Genomic DNA, 23,571 nt, shown 5'->3' with positions numbered 1-23,571 from the left:
GCGGGTCTTGCGGACTCGATGTCCGCCGATGTCCCACGTTTGTGTCAAGGAGAGGCAGAACGGGGAGATGCCTATATAAACAAGGCATTTCCCCGTTCTGCCTAGTGACATGACAAAGATCTACTGCTCCCTGTCATCTGGAGCAGTGATCGCTGTCATGTCAGTGGTAGCCCATCCCCCCACCGTTAGAATCACTCCCTAGGACACACTTAACCCCTTCATCGCCCCCTAGTGTTTAACTCCTTCCATGCCAGGGTCATTTACTCAGTAATCAGTGCATTTTTATAGCTTCGATCGCTGTATAAATGACAATGGTCCCAAAATAGAGTCAAAAGTGTCCGATGTGTCCGCCGCAATGTCGCAGTCATGATAAAAGTTGCAGATCGCCGCCATTACTAATAATAAAAAAAAATTGATAACAAAAATGCCATAAAACTATCCCCTATTTTGTAGACGCTATAACTTTTTGCGCAAACCAATCAATATACACTTATTGCGATTTTTTACCAAAAATATGTAGAAGAATACATATCGGCCTAAACTGAGCAATAAATTCGTTTTTTTATATATTTTTGGGGGATATTTATTATAGCAAAAAGTAAAAAATATTGTTTTTTTTTTTTTTTAATTGTCGCTTTTTTTTATAGCGCAAAAAATAAAAACCGCAGAGGTGATCAAATACCACCAAAAGAAAGCTCTATTTCTGGGAAAAAAAAGGACCTCAATTTTTTTTAGGTGTAACGTCGCACGACCGCGCAATTGTCAGTTAAAGCGCTGAGTGCTGAATGGCAAAAAGTGCTCTGGTCAGGATGGGGGTAAAAATCTTTCGGGGCTGAAGCGGTTAAACTATACATGGGTCAGGAAGATAACATTCTGCCACTAAAGAGTCTCTGTACCCTGCAAGGTTTTTTCTTTTCTTTTTTTGTAATCCAGGAAAAAGAAAATGAAAAAGAAAGAAAGAAAGAAAGAGAGAGAGAGAGGGAGGAAGGAAGGAAGGAAGGAAGGAAGGAAGGAAGGAAGGAAGGAAGGAAGGAAGGAAGGAAGGAAGGAAGGAAGGAAGGAAGAAAGAAAGAAAGAAAGAAAGAAAGAAAGAAAGAAAGAAAGAAAGAAAGAAAGAAAGAAAGAAAGAAAGAAAGAAAGAAAGAAAGAAAGAAAGAAAGAAAGAAAGAAAAGGAAGGAAAGAGAAAGAAAGAAAGAAAGAAAGAAAGAAAGAAAGAAAGAAAGAAAGAAAGAAAGAAAGAAAGAAAGAAAGAAAGAAAGAAAGAAAGAAAGAAAGAGAAAGAAAGAAGGAAAGAAAGAAATAAAGAAAGAAAGAAAGAAGGAAAGAGGGATGGAGAAGGAAGGAAAGAGAAAGAAAGAAAGAAAGAAAGAAAGAAAGAAAGAAAGAAAGAAAGAAAGAAAGAAAGAAAGAAAGAAAGAAAGAAAGAAAGAAAGAAAGAGGGATGGAGAAGGAAGGAAAGAGAAAGAAAGAAAGAAAGAAAGAAAGAAAGAAAGAAAGAAAGAAAGAAAGAAAGAAAGAAAGAAAGAAAGAAAGAAAGAAAGAAAGAAAGAAAGAGGGATGGAGAAGGAAGGAAAGAGAAAGAAAGAAAGAAAAAAAGAAAGAAAGAAAGAAAGAAAGAAAGAAAGAAAGAAAGAAAGAAAGAAAGAAAGAAAGAAAGAAAGAAAGAGAGAGATAAAGAAAAGGGGAGGGGAGAAAAAAAAAGGGGCAGGGGGGATCCAGTCAGACCACCACCCCAGCAGATCCAAGATGATCATCGGTACAATCTCCATTTAGGTTATTTTAATTCAGAAAGGCCTTGTATGCATCAGAGTAAACAAATTTGTGCCAACAGAACCACTACCTAAGAAATGTATCTCAGAGGGCACCAAGTCCTCCATCTCCTTAATTTCAGCCACTCCCTTCAACCAGACGGCTATGGGTGGAGCCTGTGCCTGCTTCCAAAAGAGCGGGCTGCAGCTTTTTGCTGCTGTAATCAATAGGGGTAAGATCAATCGCCTATACGTCTTACCCGAGAAACTGCGGTGGTGCAAAAGGAACAGCCCAGGATCTCCTGGGAGGACAGCAGGACTTTTTTTCAACAAAGACTTTGGCAATAAGATATGGATTATTGAAAATGGACCTACTTACTATATGAACACCCATAGACTTCCACTCTCATCCCGATCCTCCCATTGGTATTCCACTCCAGCGGCACAAATCTGAGGAATCTGGCCTTTATAGAATTCGGAAATCTGTGGTTCACCACACCATCTGCGTTTGTGTTCCCCGAAAAGACCTGTTGGTAGAATGTGATAGGAGCAAACAATTACATCAACTTCAGGTAATGCTAGTCACGAAGATTGTATTTACTATAAGGCAACTTTGACCAGTGTTACATAGTTAGAATATTGTCATTGGGAAAAATGGACTTTGTAGGCACGTATAAAAATAACAACTATTTTTTTAATAGTTCACAAAAAATACATACATATACGACACATGATTGGTAAAAACAAAATATGGGGCACACTAGTTTTGCAGAGGAAATACTAAATATGAAACTTCCTGTGGGGCAATGCTAAACATGTCAAGAAAATGCCCACACTGAGATGAAAGTACTCCTCTTGAGTGTTCCCAAAGTCCTTAAGATTAAAAGAATTGCTCGCTCTGCATGTTTCGCGACCTGATTTCCTCCGCAAAACTTGTGTGCCCCATATTTTGTTTTACAAATCATGTGTCGTATTTGTATGTATTTTATGTGAACTATTAAAAAATGTGTTATTATTTTTATACGTGCCTACAAAGTAAATTTTTCCCAATTACAAGATTTTCAGATTATGTAGGATGTGGCACATTTATGTTCAAGGTGTTTGATTGACACCTTAGGGCATTTCAATCAACTGAATTTCGTAGTTACATAGTTTTTTTTTTTTTTTTAACAAAGGTGAACTTTATTCATAGTCAGTGCATACAGATCAGTTTACAGTACATTGCAAATGAGCTTAAAGTATTGGTATGAGTACAAAATGTTATTCCCAAGTAGTTATAAAATCAAAAGTCTACAAGTGTGCAACATAAGTAGAAAAATGGGGATTAGTAAGTTTTTACAAAAAGGACCCCCCATCCCAAATCAGTAAATCCTGAGTAAGTGCAGTATAAAAAGGGGGGGGGGGGGGTGTTCCCGGGGGGGGACAGGATTAAAGGCAGAAGAGAGACATAAGGGAAAGGGGAGGGAGAGGGAAAGGGAAAGGGAAGAGAGGGGGAAGGGAAAGGGAAGGGGGGGGGGAGGGGAGGGAGGACACATGCCAATGGTTCCTATTTTGTAATCTGCCCCACCAAACTAAGGGTCCGCATCCGGGCTGGGAGGAGACATCTCCAGTGGCAAGGATCCCCAGGAGTCTATCCAGGAGGACCATATCTTGTCGAACTTACTTGGACAGTTTCTATTGATATATGTTATTTTATATAGTGGCAATACAGCATTCAGGGTATTCCTCCAGGTGGTGATGGTGGGCGGGAGCTCAGATTTCCATTCCAACAAAATCTCCCTACGGGCATAGTATGTGGCATATGCCATGAATAGTTTCTTGTATTTTCCAACTCCAGGATCATTAATCACATTTAACAACATGGTTTCCGGTTGCAATGGAATAGAGGTTCCTGCTGCCTGGTTAACATCTGCTAGGACCTGTTCCCAGAACCCCTGCAACATGGGGCATGACCATGTCATGTGCATAAAGGAGGCCTCCGTATCTCCGCATCTAGGGCAATTTGGGGACCTGTCCGGGTAAATAACAGCCAACCTCCGAGGTGTGTAATAGGCCCGATGTAAGAACTTTAGCTGTAGGAATCGGTCCCTAGCTGAAATCATGATCGAGACATATGAGGAGACACAAGTCTCCCAGTCCTCCTCCTCAAGGGACGGCAGGTCCCTTTTTCCATCCTGCATACAGTTTGGATAGTTTAGTGGGTTTGGAAGCTGATATGTGGAAGTATATTGCTGACAGGGGGGCCGTCAGGTGGTTAGCAACCGCTCCACTGGGTCCGACTCAAGGTTGACACCACCAGGGGCGGATCCAGGGGGGGGGCAACGGGGCAATTGCCCCCTCCGAGAAATGCAGGTGACTGTGAGAGCAGGGTGTGTGAGAGAGCCGCCGGGCGGCTCCGTGTCTTAGTGAAAGAGGAGCCGGGCGGCTTTGTGACTGAGAGAGACGCTGGGCGGCTCGGTGACTGAGGGAGTAAGTGAGGGAGCCGCCGGGCGGCTCCATAGGCGAGAGAGAGCCGCCGCTCAATGTGTTTGTGGGCGGGCTGCTGCCTGCTGGCCAATCAGGGAGCCGGCGGGCGGGGGAGCAGAGAGATGACATCATCTCTCACCGCCCGGTGCCCGCCCTGCATCCCTGCAGTTCAACTTCCCCCCCTCCATGCAGGCAGCTGCGGCAGCAGAGAGATTACACCATCTCTCTGCTGCCTGTCTCTGGGACACAAGAGACCACCTTAGCAGGTGGCAAGTGACAGGCGACGTGGCAAGTGACAATCCGCAACATGTGGCAAGTGACATGGCAAGTGACAATCCGCAACGTGGTAAGTGACAATCTGCATCTGGTGACAGGCGACGTGGCAAGTGACAATCCGCAACGTGGCAGGCGACGTGGCAAGTGACAATCTGCATCTGGTGACAGGCGACATGGCAAGTGACAATCCGCAACGTGGCAGGCGACGTGGCAAGTGACATGGCAAGTGACAATCAGCAACGTGGCAAGTGACATGGCAAATGACAATCCGCAACATGGCAGGCGACGTGGCAAGTGACAATCTGCATCTGGTGACAGGCTACGTGGCAAGTGACAATCCTCAACGTGGCAGGCGACGTGGCAAATGACATGGCAAGTGACAATCCGCACAGTGGCAGGCGACGTGGCAAGTGACATGGCAAATGACAATCTGCAACGTGGCAGGCGACGTGGCAAGTGACAATCTGCATCTAGTGACAGGTGACGTGGCAAGTGACACACTCGGGGCTCCCACTGATTCTGCATTATGGTGAGTTAAACTATTTAATTTTTTATAACAATGTAATAATAGTAATAATGCGCTTCAATCATCCTGACACCATAACAACCATAGTGTCGTGATGATTGAAGCGCCACACCAGCCATTTCCCCGATAAATGTACCCCAAAAAAATATATTTTCTGGCAGTGCCCCTCCCGAGACTAGACTCTGGATCCGCCCCTGGACACCACCAGGGAACTGACACTGAAAGGCGTGCCTCACCTGTAGGAAACAGAAAAACATCCAGTTTGGTAGGTTGTATTTTGTTTCTGAAAACGTGCTCAATCTACCCTCTGTTACCAGATGCTTTAGGCTCACTACACCTCTATTGGCCCACACCTGCGGATCTGGTACGCTGCGGAAATGGGGAAGATTAGGATTGTCCCACAGGGGCACATGGGGAAAGGTAGTACCCGGGGAGAGATAGACTGTCCTGGCTCGATGCCAGACCATAATGGTTGTGCGCATTAGGGTTGTCAGGTTGGGGTGAGCCCTAACTCCATGGATTACTAGGTTACTAAGTGCAGCATACGATCCCAGAATCGCTGCTTCCAAGGTCACTGTCGTGACCATGAGAGGGAGTTATTAGTACGCCCTCGAGCAGTCGGAGATGTATACATCATACGCAACCATTTAATAAACGTTGGTCCAAACCCGAATCTCCGGAGGACAGCCCAGAGGTATTCCCATTCAACCGAATCAAAAGCTTTTTCAGCGTCCAAGGACACCACCACCCCCAGGCTATCCTCCAGAGCTCTATCCATATGTGTCAGCAGTCTACATATGCTCATTCTATCCCCCTGCCCGGCATGAACCCGGACTGGTCCGGATGTATTAGAGCTGTAATTACTGAATTCAATCGGCCCGCCAGTACTTTAGCAAGTATTTTTAGGTCAAAATTTTAAAAGCGATATTGGCCGGTAGGAGGAACACAGCTCAGGGTTCTTGCCAGGCTTGGGGAGGACAACAATCACCGCCTTTGACATAGAGGGAGGCAAGGTACCACCCTCCAGTGCTTTAACAAGGACCTCACAAAATGTGGGAAGGAGATCGTCCGCATACTGTTTATAGAACTCCGCCGGGTACCCATCCGGGCCCGGCGTCTTTACACTTTGCAGAGATTTTACCGCCACTTGGATCTCTTTTAGGGTCAGTGGGCTATCCAATTTCTCCCTGGCGGCATCTGTAAGGTATGGTAAATCCACCTGTTCCAGATACTCGCAAATCTCTTGTTCTGTAAACTGAGCCCGGGGGGTTATAAAGTTCTTGATAATAAGCGGCAAACCGGGTATTAATTTGGGAAGAGTCAGTTAGGACTTCCCCACTGGTTGACTGAATCCGGGATATGGATACGGGGGAGGAGTGTTCCCGTGACAATCATGCCAGCATGCGGCCACTCCGTTCACCCTGCTCAAAAATCCTCTGGCTCAGATGGAGCAGATGCAATTTTGTAGCAGAGATGCAGATAAGAGACACATCTCTCAGAGCTTCCCTAAGTAGTGAGTATGTCTGAGGGCAATGATCCCCAATGTAGGCGGATTCCAGTGTCTCTGTCCTGGCCTCAGCCTCCTGTAGTTCCCTGCGGGCTCCCTTACGGACAATTCCAATGTGTGTCTGGAAACTACCCCTCATACGGACTTTAAATGCATTATAGATGTCAGGGATAGGGATAGATCTCGTGAGTTCCTAAAGGCCTTCATGTCACCCTTACCTGGGATGTCCACCCTCGAGTCAGACAGCCAAAACCGAGAGAGTCGCCACAGGCCCTCTGGCGGTGGGCATGACAACTCTAGCAACAGGGAGACAGGGGCATGGCTCGAGACCCCTCTAGGCAGGATAGTGATGTCCTTCACTCTAGAGAGGACAGGCCCCCCATAGTACACCAGGTCAATCCTGGAAAACGTTTTATACGAGGCCGAGTGACAGGTAAATGCCCTCAGTTTGGGGTGCCTCCAACGCCAGACATCCGTGAAGTTAAACACCTCCGCCCATGCCTTCAATTCAGTGGCAGAGCCGGACGACTGGGTTAGCCTATCCATTGCAGGGTCTGGGAACATGTTAAAGTCCCCCAGCAACAGGACATTGTCCGTGGCATACTGTGTAATTTTGGATACTATTTGGTATAGAAGGGAAATCGAAGCAGGAGGAGGAGCATACAATCCCACAATAACCATCTCTAAGTACATGATGTTAGCATGGATAATGACATATCTCCCACCAGGATCTACCTCTAGGGCCAATAGGCGGAAAGGTAGGGATTTACATACAAGTATACTCACTCCTCTGGCGAGATTTGAATAGGTTGAGTGATATGAGTGGCCCACCACAGGGTCTCCATAGGATCATGGTCTTTTTCCCTATCAGATGGGTTTCCTGGAGAATACAAATGTGAGGGGATTGTCTTTGCAAAAACTGGAACACCAGTGACACCCCTGGGGCCCACTGGGCTCCCACCACACCACCATGATCAAACACCTGTAGGTGATTCCCGTGCATAGCATTAAACATTTAGTACATAGCGCAAACTGACTCAGATAAGCAGTGAATTGAACAAACCAACCCCCCCACCCCCACCCCACTGAAACTGGAGGGGGCTCTCCTCCCAAAACATAAAGGGGCAACAGGCCCTTGTGGGGGGCCCATGTGCAAGAAGGCACCGGAATCCCGTCATAGTCACATAGTTACATAGAAGGTGAGGTTGAAAAAACACACAGTCCATCAAGTCCAACCTATGTGTGATTATGTGTCAGTATTACATTGTATATCCCTGTATGTTGTGGTCGTTCAGGTGCTTATCTAATAATTTTTTTAAACTATCGATGGCCCCCTGCTGAGATCACCGCCTGTGGAAGGGAATTCCACATCCTTGCCGCTCTTATGCCCTGTACACACGAACGGACATTCCGACAACAAAATCTATGGATTTTTTTCCAACAGATGTTGGCTCAAACTTGCATACACACCGTCACACAAATGTTGTCGGAATTTCCGAACGTCAAGAACGCGGTGACGCACAACACGTACGACAAGCCGAGAAAAAGGAAGTTCAATAGCCAGTGAGGCTCTTCTGCTTGATTCCGAGCATGCGTGAGCTTTTGTGTGACGGACTTGTGTACACACGATCGGACTTTCCGACAACAAGTGAAGTTGTCGGAAAATTTGAGAATGTGCTCTCAAACATTTGTGGCCGGAAATTCCGACAGCAAATGTTCGATGGAGCCTACACACGGTCTGACTTTCCGACAACAAGCTCACATCGAACATTTTCCGTTGGAGAGTCCGACCGTGTGTACGCGGCATTACAGTAAAGAACCCTCTACGTAGTTTAAGGTTAAACCTCTTTTCTTCTAATTCTAATTCTAATTCAGCTGCAACATTCAGATGGTTGGGTCAGAATTTGGCGTAAACAACATGAAAGCATGGATCCATCCTGCCTTGTATCACCGGTTCAGGCTGGTGGTGGTGGTGGTGTAATGGTGTGGGGGATATTTTCTTGGCACACTTTGGGATGCTGACCATGTCCATCCCTTTATGACTACAGTGTCCCCATCTGCTGTTGGCTCCTTCCAGCAGGATAATGCACCATGTCACAAAGCTCCAATCATCTCACCACTGGACAATGAGGTCACTGTACTCCAATGTTCTCCACACTCACCACATCTCAATCCAACAGAGCACTTTTTGGATGTGGTGGAACAGGAGGTTGGCATCATGGATGTGCAGCCGACAAATCTGTAGCAACTGCGTGATGCCATCATGTCACTATGGAGCAAAATCTCTGAGGAACGTTTCCAAAACCTTGTTGTATCTATGCCACCAAGAATGAAGGCAAAAGGGGGTCCAACCCGGTACTAGCAAGGTGCACCTAATAAAGTGGCCGGTGAGTGTATAGGTAATAACCAACTGAGGCCGCTCCCAACAGCTGCTGATGGACACCATGCTAGAGCTTAAATCTCAGCTCCTTTTGTTTGCATTGCTAACCAAGGAAACCATGGGAATCTTTTGGTGTGCAGAAACCACCCGTAGGCAGAGCCAGTTGATTGGTACCCAAGATGGAGTAGAAGTACACAGTTCTAGACACCATGGTAATGGAGCCTTAATATTACAGGCAACCCGGGTATCTCTAATGCAGCGTACACACGAGCGGACTTTTCGACCGGACTGGTCCGACGGTCTATCCGACGGACTTCCAACAGACTTTCCGAATGAACGGACTTGCCTACACACAATTACACCAAAGTCCGACGGATTCGTACGTGATGATGTACGACTGGACTAACATAAGGAAGTTGATAGCCAGTAGTCAATAGATGCCCTAGCGTCGGTTTTTGTCCGTCGGACTAGCATATAGACGAGCGGACTTTTCGATAGGAACTGGGTCCGGCGGAGTTCCGACGTAAAGACCGAAAAAGTCAGCTGCAGGTCCGATGGAGCCCACACATGGTCGAATTGTTTGCCAGACTCGTCCGGTCGAAAAAGTCAGCTCGTGTGTACGCGGCATTAGAGCTCTTAATGTTGGCAGTAGTTTAGCACAGTCTTTGAACTTGGGAGGACACTTTGATAGGCAACGTTACTGGAACAGCTTCTGAAGAAGAGGGTGGCTGATAGGCAGAACAGCGTTGCAGGCGCATCTAGTAATCAGATAGGAAGGTCATCATCCCAACTCTGTAGGGTTCCCTGTGACCAATCACAGCAGATCACATGACCGTTGTACACAATGGATGGTTTTATTCATTGTATAAAATTGTGTTGTTAGCTGTGATTGGTCACAGTGATCACATAGTACAGACAGGGCCAATCCCAGGGCCATCTGTACCATATGATTAGCTTTGGCCAACCACAGCTAATCACAACAATCATTCAGGAAAAAATGGTTGCTTACACCAATGAAATTTACTGGTATAAGCAATCATAATGTGTTAAAAAAAAAAAAAAATTCCAGTCACTTCCCCGGAGTCCAAAAAAAAACAAATATATAAAAAAAACAAAACAAATTTATTCATATGTTTATGCTGATATATATATATATATATATATATATATATATATATATCTATATATATATATATATAGATATATATATATATAGATATATTCTTCTACATATTTTTGGTAAAAAAAAAAATCGCAATAGGCGTATATTGATTAGTTTGCGCAAAAGTTATCACGTCTACACACTACGGGATAGATTTAGGGACTTCTATTTTTTTATAAATTGTTTTGCTGGTAATGGCGGTCGATCTGCGTTTTTTTAGCGGGACTGCGACATTGCGGCGGACAAATCTGACCATAAATGACACTTTTTGGGGACCAGTGACATTATTACATTGATCAGTGCTATAAAAATGCAGTGATCAATGTAAAAATGTCACTGGCAGGGAAGGGGTTAACACTAGGAGGGCCATCAAGGGGTTACGTGTGTTCCCTGGGAGGTGTTCTAATTGTAGGGGGGATGGGCTCACTGGGACATGATAGAGATCACTGGGGACAGTAGACCTCTGTCATGTCATCTGGCAGAACGGGGAATCGTCTTGTTTACATAGTGAGTTCCCCGTTCTGCCTCTCCTCACCGCGATCGCGGGTCGCCAGTGGACATCAAGCGCACACGCGCACGCTACCCTCCTTTGACAGAGATCACTGTTCTCAATCACTGGGGACAGCAGACCTCTGTCATGTCATCTGGACGGGGAATCGCCTTGTTTACATAGTCAGTACCCCGTTCTGCCTCTCCTCACCGCGATCGCGGGTCGCCGGCGGACATCGAGCGCACGCGCGCACGCTACCCTCCTTTGACAGAGATCACTGTTCTCAATCACTGGGGACAGTAGATCTCTGTCATGTCATCTGGCTGAATGGGGAATCGCCTTGTTTACATAGTCAGTTCCCCGTTCTGCCGCTCCTCACCGCGATCGCGGGTCGCGGGCGGACATCGAGCGCGCGCACGCTATCCTCCTTGCACGGAGCAGGAGAGCCAACCCGCCACAGTAAATCTACGTGAGCTGGTCGGCAAGTGGTTAAATACCACCAAAAGAAAGCTCTATTTGTGAGAAAAAAATGATAAAAACTGTATTTGGGTACAGCGTTGCATTACCGCGCAATTGTCATTCAAAGTGCGACAGCGCTGAAAGCTGAAAATTGGCCTGGGCAGGAAGGGGGTAAAAGTGCCCGGTATTGAAGTGGTTAAATATGCCACAAAAATTAATAATATAAACTAGAAAGTACAGCATATGCAGTAAATCAATCTGACCTGTGCAATTAAACTTTTTTGATTAAAAAAGAAATTTGTCTTGATTGAAACATTTGACAAGTAATGCCCTGTGGGGTGGGGGGTGGGGTTATCGCACGCCTTATGCGTTCGTGAACTGACGCCTTGGCTTGCATCGTCTTGGATGACTGTACAGGTAACAAGAGGGATTTGGCGAACGAGACAGCCAACTGCACAAGACGAATGTTAGAATGATCAGCGGAGCCATTCAGGAAGTAGGCTTCGTCTCCCGAGTCAGTTTTAAACGTAAAAACGTTTCGTCTTTTGACGGCTATGTACCTTAAACAGATGGCAGACTTCAGACGTGTAAATCCTATTACTTTCAAGGTCAATGGCTGTCATGTTTTCATTTTCAGACGTGACAACCTAATGTAATAAGACGTTCTGAATAAGAAGCGAGGAAAAAATAACAATAACATTTTTTTATTTTTTTTTTGCAAATTTAAAACGTAATCAGGACAACCGAGTTCAAGGGGACCCGTTCTCCGAGCTGTGACGTCACCACGCTGGTTAATAGATATTAATGACCTTTACTGTGATTGCAGCTTAGGGTAGAACAGAATCCGGAGAAACAATATAAGATTAGCAGGCTAACAGCTCTCTTATTTTAATAAAGGTGACATCTGAATTTATTCAGGACTTTTCTTTGATCAATGTGTTAGCTTATCGCACTTTACGTTTTTTTGAATTAACCTTTTTTTTTCCAGCGGCTCTTGTTGCTTTAGAACAGGGGTCTCCAAACTGCGGCCCTGGGGCCAGATGCGGCCCTTTGCTTGCCTTAATCTTCATTGGGGCACTATTCCATCCAACTGCAATGGGGTATAATTCTTGTTGCTGACACCAATGGGGCACTATTCCTCCAACTGACACCATCAATTCATTCCATTGACAACCATGATGGGGCACAATTCTTTCCTTTGACACCAATGATGGGGCACAATCCTTTCCATTGGCACCAACCATGGGGCACTATTCCTCCAACTGACATCATCAATTCTTTCCATTAACACCGATGATGGGGCACAATTCTTTCCATTGACATCAATGATGGGGCACTATTCCTCCAACTGACACCATCAATTAATTCCATTGACAACAATGATGGGGCACAATTCTTTCCATTGACACCAACTATGGGGGGCACTATTCATCCAACTGACACCATTAATTCATTCCATTGACAACCATGATGGGGCACAATTCTTTAAATTGACACCAACGATGGGGCACTATTCCTCCAACTGACACCATCAATTCATTCCATTTCCACCAACGATGGGGCACTAGTCCTCCCACTGATACCAGAGATATGATATTATTTACTCCCACTGGACACCTGGACATATTCTACTCCCAATGGCCCTTGTCTGTCCCGTAAACTGGCCCTTTGGTTAAAAAGTTTGTCAAAAGTATTGGGACACCTGCCTTCACACGCACATGAACTTTAATGGCATCCCAGTCTTATGCCCCGTACACACGGTCGGACTTTGTTCGGACATTCCGACAACAAAATCCTAGGATTTTTTCCGACGGATGTTGGCTCAAACTTGTCTTCCATACACACGGTCACACAAAGTTGTCGGAAAATCCGATCGTTTTAAACGCGGTGACGTAAAACACGTACGTCGGGACTATAAACGGGGCAGTGGCCAATAGCTTTCATCTCTTTATTTATTCTGAGCATGCGTGGCAATTTGTCCGTCGGATTTGTGTACACACGATCGGAATTTCCGACAACGGATTTTGTTGTCGGAAAATTTTATCTCCTGCTCTCCAACTTTGTGTGTCGGAAAATCCGATGGAAAATGTCCGATGGAGCCCACACACGGTCGGAATTTCCGACAACACGCTCCGATCGGACATTTTCCATCGGAAAATCCGACCGTGTGTACGGGGCATAAGTCCGTAGGGTTCAATATTGAGTTGGCCCGCCCTTGGCAGCTATAACAGCTTCAACTATTCTGGTAAGTCCGTCCACAAGGTTTAGGAGTGTGTCTATGGGAATGTTTGACCATTCTTCCAGAAGAGCATTTGTGAGGTCAGGCACTGATGTGGATGAGAAGGCCTGGCTCACAGTCTCCGCTCTAATTCATCCCAAAGGTGTTCTATTGGGTTGAGGTCGGGACTCTGTGAAGGCCAGTCAAGTTCCTCCACCCCAAACTCGCTCATCCATGTCTCTATGGACCTTGCTTTGTGCACTGGTCCAATTCATTTGGTGGAGGGGGGATTATGGTGTGAGGTTGTTTTTCAGGGGTTGGGCTTGGCCCCTTAGTTCCAGTGAAGGGAACTCTTAAGGTGTCAGCTTACCAAGACATTTTGGACAATTTCATGCTCCCAACTTTGTGGGAACAGTTTGGAGATAGCCCCTTCCTTTTCCAACATGACTGCGGACCAGTGCACAAAGCAAGGTCCATAAAGATATGGATGAGAGAGTTTGGGGTGGAGGAACTTGACTGGCCTGCAGAGTCCTGATCTCAACCCGATAGAACACCTTTGGGATGAATTAGAGCAGAGACTGGGAGCCGGAGGATCTGGGCTGCTCTGTGCAAGGGGAGGGGAGGGGGTACCCAGTTTTAACAGGTACCCACTCCGACTTCTGCTGGAATTGCCTAGGCGATCCAGATGGAAGATCATCCCACCTTCTCCCTGCCTGCAACCTCCTGGGACGAGTCACAGATCCCAGGAGGCTGCAGGCACAGCTTGCACATGGGCGGTGGGGAGCCGGCTGTGAAGCCAGAGGGACTCACAGCCGGCTTCCCACAGTCAACATGGTGACGCCAGGGACCTGAAGACCGGTGAAGAACCGCTTCTGGTAAAGACAGTATTTGTAGCTGCTTTCTTTTTTTTTTTTAAACCTGACCGAAGCTCCTCTTCTTTAAGCCCAATGCACACGAGCTCATGGGTCATAAATGTGGGCATATTTTCCAGTGCGGGAGACAAGGCTGCTGCGCAGAGCCACCCACAGTAATGAATGGCTTTATGCAGCTGTACATGGAAATCTGCCAGTACTGTATTTACGTAAACCCACACATGTGTATGACCACACAGATTATTAGACATGTGCAAATTTTGTTTTGTTCCAAATTTCTTATTTAACGAATTTCGACAAATTCATTAATTCGGAAATATCCAAATTAACGAAAACCCGTTTAACACATTTTTCCGAATATTCGTGAAATCGAATATTCGTAAATTCAAAATTTCGGAAATTCAAAATGTGAAAATCTGAAAATTCAAAAAACTGAAATAATAGCTAACTAGTAATAACTTAACTACAATCTATTAAAATATCGGTATTGGAATTTCCTTTCAAATTTGGCTGCTGGTTTACGTAACCAATACGAGTTTATCCGAAATTACAAATTATCCAAAATAACGAATGCCGTATCTAAACGAATAGAATGTAATGAATTAATAGTAATAAAAAAAAAAAACAATAACAATAATAAAAAACGTTTTATTATTATTATTTATTATTCATTTGTTCCGTTCCATTTGTTTAGATGCGGCATTCCTTAATTCGGATAATTCGTCATTTCGGATAAATTCATATTCATTACGTTCACTAACAGCCAAATTTGAAAGGAAATTCCAATACCTATATTTTAATAGTTACGGTAGTTATTATTAGTTAGTTATTTTTTGGAATTTTCAAATTTTCTTTATTTTAAAATTTTTGGATTTTCGAATTTACGAATTTACGAAATTATGAATTTTTGAATTATTTAGGAATTTTCGAATTTACGAATTTTCGAATTTATGAATTTACGAATTGCGATCATATCGAATGACCCGAAAAACGAAAAAAAAAAATTTCGGCAGTGCACATGTCTAGTTTCTCTGCAGAGGTCTGACATGCTCCCTGCTGATTCACTTCACTAAATCACGTGAGTAAATCACTTCATTCACTCAAGCTCATACTGATTGAAGAGCCCTAGCTTGATCTTGGTTTGAAGCCTAGCTCACAGATTTCAATAAAGTCCAACATAAACATATTCCACACTAATGCCCTGTACACACGATAGGATTTTCAGACAACAAATGTTCCATGGGAGCTTGTTGCTGGAAATTCGAACCCCGTGTAGGCTCCATCGGACATTTTCTGTCAGAATTTCTGGCCACAAATGTTTGAGAGCAGGTTCTCAAATTTTCCGCCAACTTCACTTTGTTGTCGGAAATTCCGATCGTGTGTACACAATTCCGACGCGCAAAATTCCACGCATGCTCGGAATCAAGCAGAAGAGCCGCACTGGCTATTGAACTTCATTTTTCTTGGCTCTTCGTACGTGTTGTACGTCACCGCATTCTTGACTAGGGATGAGCCGAACACCCCCCTGTTCGGTTCGCACCAGAACATGCGAACAGGAAAAAAGTTCGTTCGAACACACGAACACCGTTAAAGTCTATGGGACACGAACATGAATAAACAAAAGTGCTAATTTTAAAGGCTTATATGCAAGTTATTGTCATAAAAAGTGTTTGGGGACCTGGGTCCTGCCCCAGGGGACATGGATCAATGCAAAAAAAAGTTTTAAAAAGGGCCGTTTTTTCAGGAGCAGTGATTTTAATAATGCTTAAAGTCAAACAATAAAAGTGTAATATCCCTTTAAATTTCGTACCTGGGGGGTGTCTATAGTATGCCTGTAAAGGGGCGCATGTTTCCTGTGTTTAGAACAGTCTGACAGCAAAATGACATTTTGAAGGAAAAAACTTATTTAAAACTACCCGCGGCTATTGCATTGCCGACAATACACATAGAAGTTCATTGATAAAAACGGCATGGGAATTCCCCAAAGGGGAACCCCAAACCAAAATTTAAAAAAAAAAATGACGTGGGAGTCCTCCTAAATTCCATACCAGGCCCTTCAGGTCTGGTATGGATATTAAGGGGAACCCCGGCCAAAATTAAAAAAAAAAAAATGACGTGGGGTTCCCCCTAAATTCCATACCAGACCCTTCAGGTCTGGTATGGATTTTAAGGGGAACCCCGCGCCAAAAAAAAAAAAAAAAACGGCGTGGGGTCCCCCCAAAAATCCATATCAGACCCTGGCACGCAACCTGGCACGCAACCTGGCAGGCCGCAGGAAAAGAGGGACGAGAGTGCAGCCCCCCCTTCCTCCTGAACCGTACCAGGCCACATGCCCTCAACATTGGGAGGGTGCTTTGGGGTAGCCCCCCAAAACACCTTGTCCCCATGTTGATGAGGACAAGGGCCTCATCCCCACAACCCTGGCCGGTGGTTGTGGGGGTCTGCGGGCGGGGGGCTTATCGGAATCTGGAAGCCCCCTTTAACAAGGTGACCCCCAGATCCCGCCCCCCACCTGTGTGAAATGGTAAGGGGGTACATAAGTACCCCTACCATTTCACGAAAAAAGTGTCAAAAATGTTAAAAATGACAAGAGACAGTTTTTGACAATTCCTTTATTTAAATGCTTCTTCTTTCTTCTATCTTCCTTCATCTTCTGGTTCTTCTGGTTCTTCTGGCTCTTCTGGTTCTTCCTCCGGCGTTCTCGTCCAACATCTCCTCCGCGGCGTCTTCTATCTTCTTCTCCTCGGGCCGCTCCGCACCCATGGCATGGGGGGAGGCTCCCGCTCTTCTCTTCTTCTTTTCTTCTCTTCTTCTCTTCTTCTCTTCTTCATTTTCTTCTCCGGGCCACTCCGCAATCCATGCTGGCATGGAGGGAGGCTCCCGCTGTGTGACGGCGCTCCTCGTCTGACAGTTCTTAAATAACGGGGGGGCGGGGCCACCCGGTGACCCCGCCCCACTCTGACGCACGGTGACTTGACGGGACTTCCCTGTGACGTCACGGGGAATGCCACAGGGAAGTCCCGTCATGTCCCGTGCGTCAGAGGGGGGCGGGGTCACCAGGTGGCCCCGCCCCCCCGTTATTTAAGAACTGTCAGACGAGGAGCGCCGTCACACAGCGGGAGCCTCCCTCCATGCCAGCATGGATTGCGGAGCGGCCCGGAGAAGAAAATGAAGAAGAGAAGAAGAGAAGAAAAGAAGAAGAGAAGAGCGGGAGCCTCCCCCCCATGCCATGGGTGCGGAGCGGCCCGAGGAGAAGAAGATAGAAGACGCCGCGGAGGAGATGCTGGATGAGAACGCCGGAGGAAGAACCAGAAGAGCCAGAAGAACCAGAAGATGAAGGAAGATAGAAGAAAGAAGAAGCATTTAAATAAAGGAATTGTCAAAAACTGTCTCTTGTCATTTTTAACATTTTTGACAGTTTTTTAGTGAAATGGTAGGGGTATAAGTACCCCCTTACCATTTCACACAGGGGGGGGGCCGGGATCTGGGGGTCACCTTGTTAAAGGGGGCTTCCAGATTCCGATAAGCCCCCCGCCCGCAGACCCCCACAACCACCGGCCAGGGTTGTGGGGATGAGGCCCTTGTCCTCATCAACATGGGGACAAGGTGTTTTGGGGGGCTACCCCAAAGCACCCTCCCAATGTTGAGGGCATGTGGCCTGGTACGGTTCAGGAGGGAGGGGGGGCCGCACTCTCGTCCCCCCCTCTTTTCCTGCGGCCTGCCAGGTTGCGTGCTCGGATAAGGGTCTGGTATGGATTTTTGGGGGGACCCCACGCCGTTTTTTTTTTTTTTTTTTGGCGCGAGGTTCCCCTTAAAATCCATACCAGACCTGAAGGGTCTGGTATGGAATTTAGGGGGAACCCCACGTCATTTTTTTTTTTTAATTTTGGCCGGGGTTCCCCTTAATATCCATATCAGACCTGAAGGGCCTGGTATGGAATTTAGGGGGACTCCCACGTCATTTTTTTTTTTTTTAATTTTGGTTCGGGGTTCCCCTTTGGGGAATTCCCATGCCGTTTTTATCAATGAACTTCTATGTGTATTGTCGGCAATGCAATAGCCGCGGGTAGTTTTAAATGAGTTTTTTCCTTCGAAATGTCATTTTGCTGTCGGATTGTTCTAAACACGGGAAACATGCGCCCCTTTACAGGCATACTATAGACACCCCCCAGGTACGAAATTTAAAGGGATATTACACTTTTATTGATTGACTTTAAGCATTATTAAAATCACTGCTCCTGAAAAAACGGCCGTTTTTAAAACTTTTTTTTGCATTGATCCATGTCCCCTGGGGCAGGACCCGGGTCCCCAAACACTTTTTATGACAATAACTTGCATATTAGCCTTTAAAATTAGCACTTTTGATTTCTCCCATAGACTTTTAAAGGGTGTTCCGCGGCAATTTGCCGCGAACACCCCAAATTGTTTGCTGTTCGGCAAACTTGCGAACAGCCAATGTTCGAGTCGAACATGAGTTCGACTCGAACTCGAAGCTCATCCCTATTCTTGACGTTTGGAATTTCCAACAACATTTGTGTGACCGTGTGTATGCAAGACAAGTTTGAGCCAACATCCGTCGGAAAAAAATCCACGGTTTTGTTGCCGGAAAATCCTATCATGTGTACAGGGCATATGGATTCAATCACTTTACTGTATCCAATACAAATACCTCCATCCTCTTCTTTGAAAAAAAAAAAAAATAGACTGTGGTATGTAGCTGTAGGGCACAGAAATCTGGTACTTTAACACCATATGCTCACTTTAGCACAGGAGGTTTTAAATATATGCTGTATGTTGGTGTTAATTGGGCTCAACTTGTCAGAAACAATAATTCATATTATGAAATACAATATTATGGAACAAATATGGGGCTGTAATGTGAATGCTGCCACATCCAAAATATAAATAGACAAACAAACAAATAAAACTCCAGCGGACTTATAAGGCTCCCAGACAACAAATTAAAATATTAAAATACCGGTAGGGAACTTTTAGGATGGGATTTTATCGGTGCAAAACTGATGAAACACATCCTACTGTTAAAATTGTAAATGTGATTTACAAAAATTTTTTAAAAGCAGTGATACAATGATATGACAGTGTACTACATGTACAACAAGTAAAAATAGGATCCCTTTACACTTATTCTTCTACATGTTTCGCCATCCTGGCTTCTTCAGGAAGTACATGCAAGGGATGCTACTAAACAAAGGAGGAAGGAAAATATAGGAAGAAATTCAGGAAGAAAAAATATATATACAATAACTGTACAGTCAAACTAAATTGTGAACAGTCAAACCCACCGGGGGGAGCACATGTCCCATGGATTTTTAACCCTAAACTCCATGTGAGGAGGGTCAAGGCTGAGAATTAGAAAAAGAAAGAGATGTATGCTCACTACACCACAGGAAGCCCCCCAAGGGGAAGGTCGAGACCAGAGCTGGACCAACCGTAGAGGAGGGTATAAAGACCATGGAGTGGTGCTGATAAACAAAAACCATGTAATTATAGTCAATGGGGATATACTTATTGTCATATATTCCATTAAATGTAATTGTACTTTTTTTTGTTTATCATCAGCACTCCATGGTTTTATACCCTCCTCTACGGTTGATCCAGCGCTGGTCTCGACCTTCCCCTTGGGGGGGCTTCCTGTGGTGTAGTGAGCATACATCTCTTTCTTGTTCTAATTCTCAGCCTTGACCCTCCTCACATGCAGTTTGGGGTTAAAAATCCATGGGACATGTACCCCCCCCCAGTGGGTTTGACTGTTCACAATTTTGCTTGACTGTATGGTTACTGTATATATTTTGTATTGCTAAAATTCTGTATATTTTCCTTTCTCCTTTGTTTAGTAGCATCCCTTACATGTACTTCCTGAAGAAGCCAGGACAGCGAAACATGTAGAAGAATAAGTGTAAAGGGATCCTATTTTTACTTGTTGTACATGTAGTACACTCTCAAATGATTGTATCACTGCTTTTAAACAATTTTTGTAAATAAAGTTTGCAATTTTAAGAGTAGTATGTGTATCAACAGTTGTGCACTGATAAAATCCCATTCTACTGGGGGACAGAGCTTGCCGGGATCTGTGATGGCTACTTGATCGCGGAGCTCCAGAGCCAGCGGGAACACAGCAACACACAGCAACCCAACAGGGCACTTATCTGTCACCCCAGGGCAACTTTCTAGCTCCTGGATCCTGGAGGAACATGACAGGGAAGAAAAAAAAGGGCAGCCGCCCTCAGAAGCTGAGGGCATTCTTCCTCCAGGGACACAGACAAGATGGCGTTGGTTCTTCTTCCACCCTGACTTACTCCTCTTCACAGCCTCACAGCCAACACGCAGAAAAGGAGCAGTCCACCAAAGAGCCTGCAGTCTTCTCCCTCCACACCAGCCTCTGGAAGCCCCAAGAAGACCAGATTTAGGACGAAATCATCTGATTCCAACCATGAGGTGAGCACATTGCAGGAATCAGGGGATGACACAAGAGAGCTCCTTGATTCAATTGACTCATTCCCCACTAACAACCAGCCAGTCATGGACACTGTCCTTAAAGACATGTTGATCTCCCTGAGAAGTTCTCTACAAGTTGACATGATCTCCTGTGTCTACAAATTCAGTACAGAACTACACAGGGTAGATCACATAGAGGTTAAAATAGGGGATTATGCCACCACAATAAATGATCTTATTGACGCTCATGATACAAAAGAGGAAGAGATTGAAAAGATCAAAGCTAAAATGGATGACATAGAAGACAGATCATGAAGGAACAACGTGAAAATTAGAGGGATTCCAGTATCAATCCAGCAACATGACCTGCGTAACTGTGCCACTCAATTATTTACTGCAGTTATGCCTGACCTTTCAGCATTAGAACCAACTATAGACAGAATTCACTATCTACCCAAGCCGCCCTAACTTTCTGACAATATTCCCAGGGATGTCATACTCAGGATACACTTTTACCACGTTAAAGAACGCCTAATGTCAATCTCAAGAAATAGAGAGCAAATTCCTGCTCCTTATACCAATCTCCAATTCTGTGCTGACCTGTCACAACACATGCTCCAAAAGCATAAGAATACCATCACCAAAGCTCTCAGGTACCATAAGTTCAGCTACAAATGGAGGTTCCCAACAAGGCTCACTGTGACTAAAGATGGTTCTGTACATGTGGTGGAATCAGTAGAGAAAGGTATGAAGCTCTTGAAATCATGGAGCATTGTCCCCGAGGTACCATCCCACAATCAAAACACTGGAAGTTCTTTGTGTGTGGATCCTGAGTGGCATACAGTTACTACCAAAAAAAAAGCTTGATCACACATGTGACCATGATCTCGGCTATCATTCTCTTACTCAGAAGTTCTCGTAAAGGCTTATTCCTATTGACCCAAACTCTTCACCCCTACTATCTGAGTAACAATCTGCTACACCCAGGCAGTGATCTCCAACATGTTTGTTGAGCAGCTAACCACCAAGGATATTTTATGTTATTGTTAGTTTAAATCTTTTATTTCTGTTACTACTAGAGTTACCACCTCATCCCTTTAAACCCGAACACATATGAATTACACAGGTTCTGAGGCTAATTTAATGCAGATAAGGCACCAAGTGAGTTTAATTACCACCTTAATCAGCCACAGAATCTGTGCAATTAATAAGTGTTTGGGTTTAAAGGGATGAGGCAGCAACCCTTGTTACTACAGTCAGATGCTATCGTATGTCTTCAACCATACTTTTGAGCAGCAATTGGATGAGACCTAGAGGTCCAAATCTCCACACTTCTGAATGTCCTACTCCACTTTGGATAGATTGTCTTCTCACAGTAAGTGTTGAACATGCATCCCACATCTCCATCACCACCCACCTAACCCTTAATGGCAGTAAAATTCCTCATTATTAACTCAAAACACCTCAATCATCCCTCTGGAAAGAGGCCATACAACAGGATTGTGACATACTTTGTGTACAAGAGACACACTTTGAAAGTCATGCACCTCCCAGATGTACACACCCCAAATTCCCATTTATTTACAAAGCAAACTCAGACTCAAAAAAGAAAGTTTTGTTGATTTCAGTGAGAGACTCAGTTGCATTTAAATTGCACAAAGAAATAGCAGACCCTCAAGGACACTATCTGATCCTAGTCTGCAACATTAACTCTACCACCTACTCTGTGGCCAATACATATGCTCACAATGTACATCAGGTCCGCTTTTTACACAAAGTTATGAAGAAGATCCATTCATTACAGCAAGGTCTACTGCTGATATGTGGAGACTTTAACTTGACACACAACCCAACCCTAGACTCTACCTTCAAGTCCAAAAGACCGCTACATTTTACATGCATTTCTTACGAACTTTATTATGCCTGGAGGTGTCTAAACGCCAATCAACAAGACTATTCGTTTTTTTCCTCAAGACAAAGATCGTTATAGTAGGATTGATTTGTTTCTTGTTTATAAATGGCTATTGTTTAAGCTTAAATCTTCTATGATCAATACAATCTCTTGGTCGGACCATGCCCTGATGAAGCTAGTGGTTGAAGACTCTACAACAAATGCCCCCACTTTTATATGGCGATCTAATCCACGCCTTTTTCAGGATGCTCCGACCAAGTCTAAAATCGAACAAAAATTAACCGAATTCTTAGCGTTTAACAACGATAGGTTTGCACAAAATTTATAGCGTCTACAAAATAGGGGATAGTTTTATGGCATTTTTATTAATAATTTTATTTCACTAGTAATGGCGGCGATCTGCGATTTTTATCGGGATTGTTACATTATGGCAGACATGTCAGACAATTTTGACACATTTTTGGGACCATTGGCATTTATACAGCGATCAGTGCTATAGAAAAGCATTGATTACTGTAAAAATGTCACTGGCAGTGAAGGGGTTAACACTAGGGGGCGATCAAGGGGTTAACTCTGTTCCCTAGTGTGTGTTTCTAACTGTGGGGGAATGTGACTGTGTAGGGGAGATGACAGATCGTCTGTTCATACTCTGTATAAACAGACGATCTGTCAGTTCTCCCCTCAGAGAACCAGAAACTGTGTGTTTACACAAACAGATCCGGTTCTCGGTGTGCCCTGAGCGATCGCGGGAGCCCGGCGGTGATCCCGCGATCGGGGGGGGGGGGGGCGGCACGCGCGCGGCCCTAGTGGACAAATAAGGAAGCGCTGCAAGATAACGGCGATTCGCGCAGCCGAGCCATGTTGCCGCAGTACAACTGCGGCAGCTGGTCGGCAAGCGGTTAAAATTCCTGCGCAATCGGAATATTGTTTTACCTTTTTGCGTCACAATAAATAATGATTTCCATTGCGTTGGGTCTGTTCATCTGGGAGCGCATTTAAAGTTCTTCTTCTATTTACATTTCTTGGCACACGACGTGTGAATAGCAGAGGTGCTGGCCTTTGATTTGTACAAAGTAACAATCTGACCGGGCGGTCGCA

The 23,571-nt window shown here is 44.8% G+C and overlaps 1 protein-coding gene across 1 annotated transcript in view; it reads right to left on the bottom strand.

Moving 5' to 3' along the window:
• Positions 1 to 23,571, bottom strand: part of LOC141147242 (contactin-associated protein-like 5) — a 585,111-nt gene that overhangs the window by 365,066 nt on the left and 196,474 nt on the right. The window contains exon 4 of the mRNA XM_073634434.1: positions 2,129 to 2,276. Coding sequence (XP_073490535.1) covers positions 2,129 to 2,276 — 148 coding nt within the window. The remainder of the gene's footprint in view (positions 1 to 2,128; positions 2,277 to 23,571) is intronic.

The sequence above is a fragment of the Aquarana catesbeiana genome, linkage group LG06, assembly GCF_042186555.1.
Source record: "Aquarana catesbeiana isolate 2022-GZ linkage group LG06, ASM4218655v1, whole genome shotgun sequence".
NCBI lineage: Eukaryota > Metazoa > Chordata > Amphibia > Anura > Ranidae > Aquarana > Aquarana catesbeiana.
Note: the sequence above shows the minus strand (reverse complement) of the source record. Positions and strands in the feature narration are given on the sequence as shown.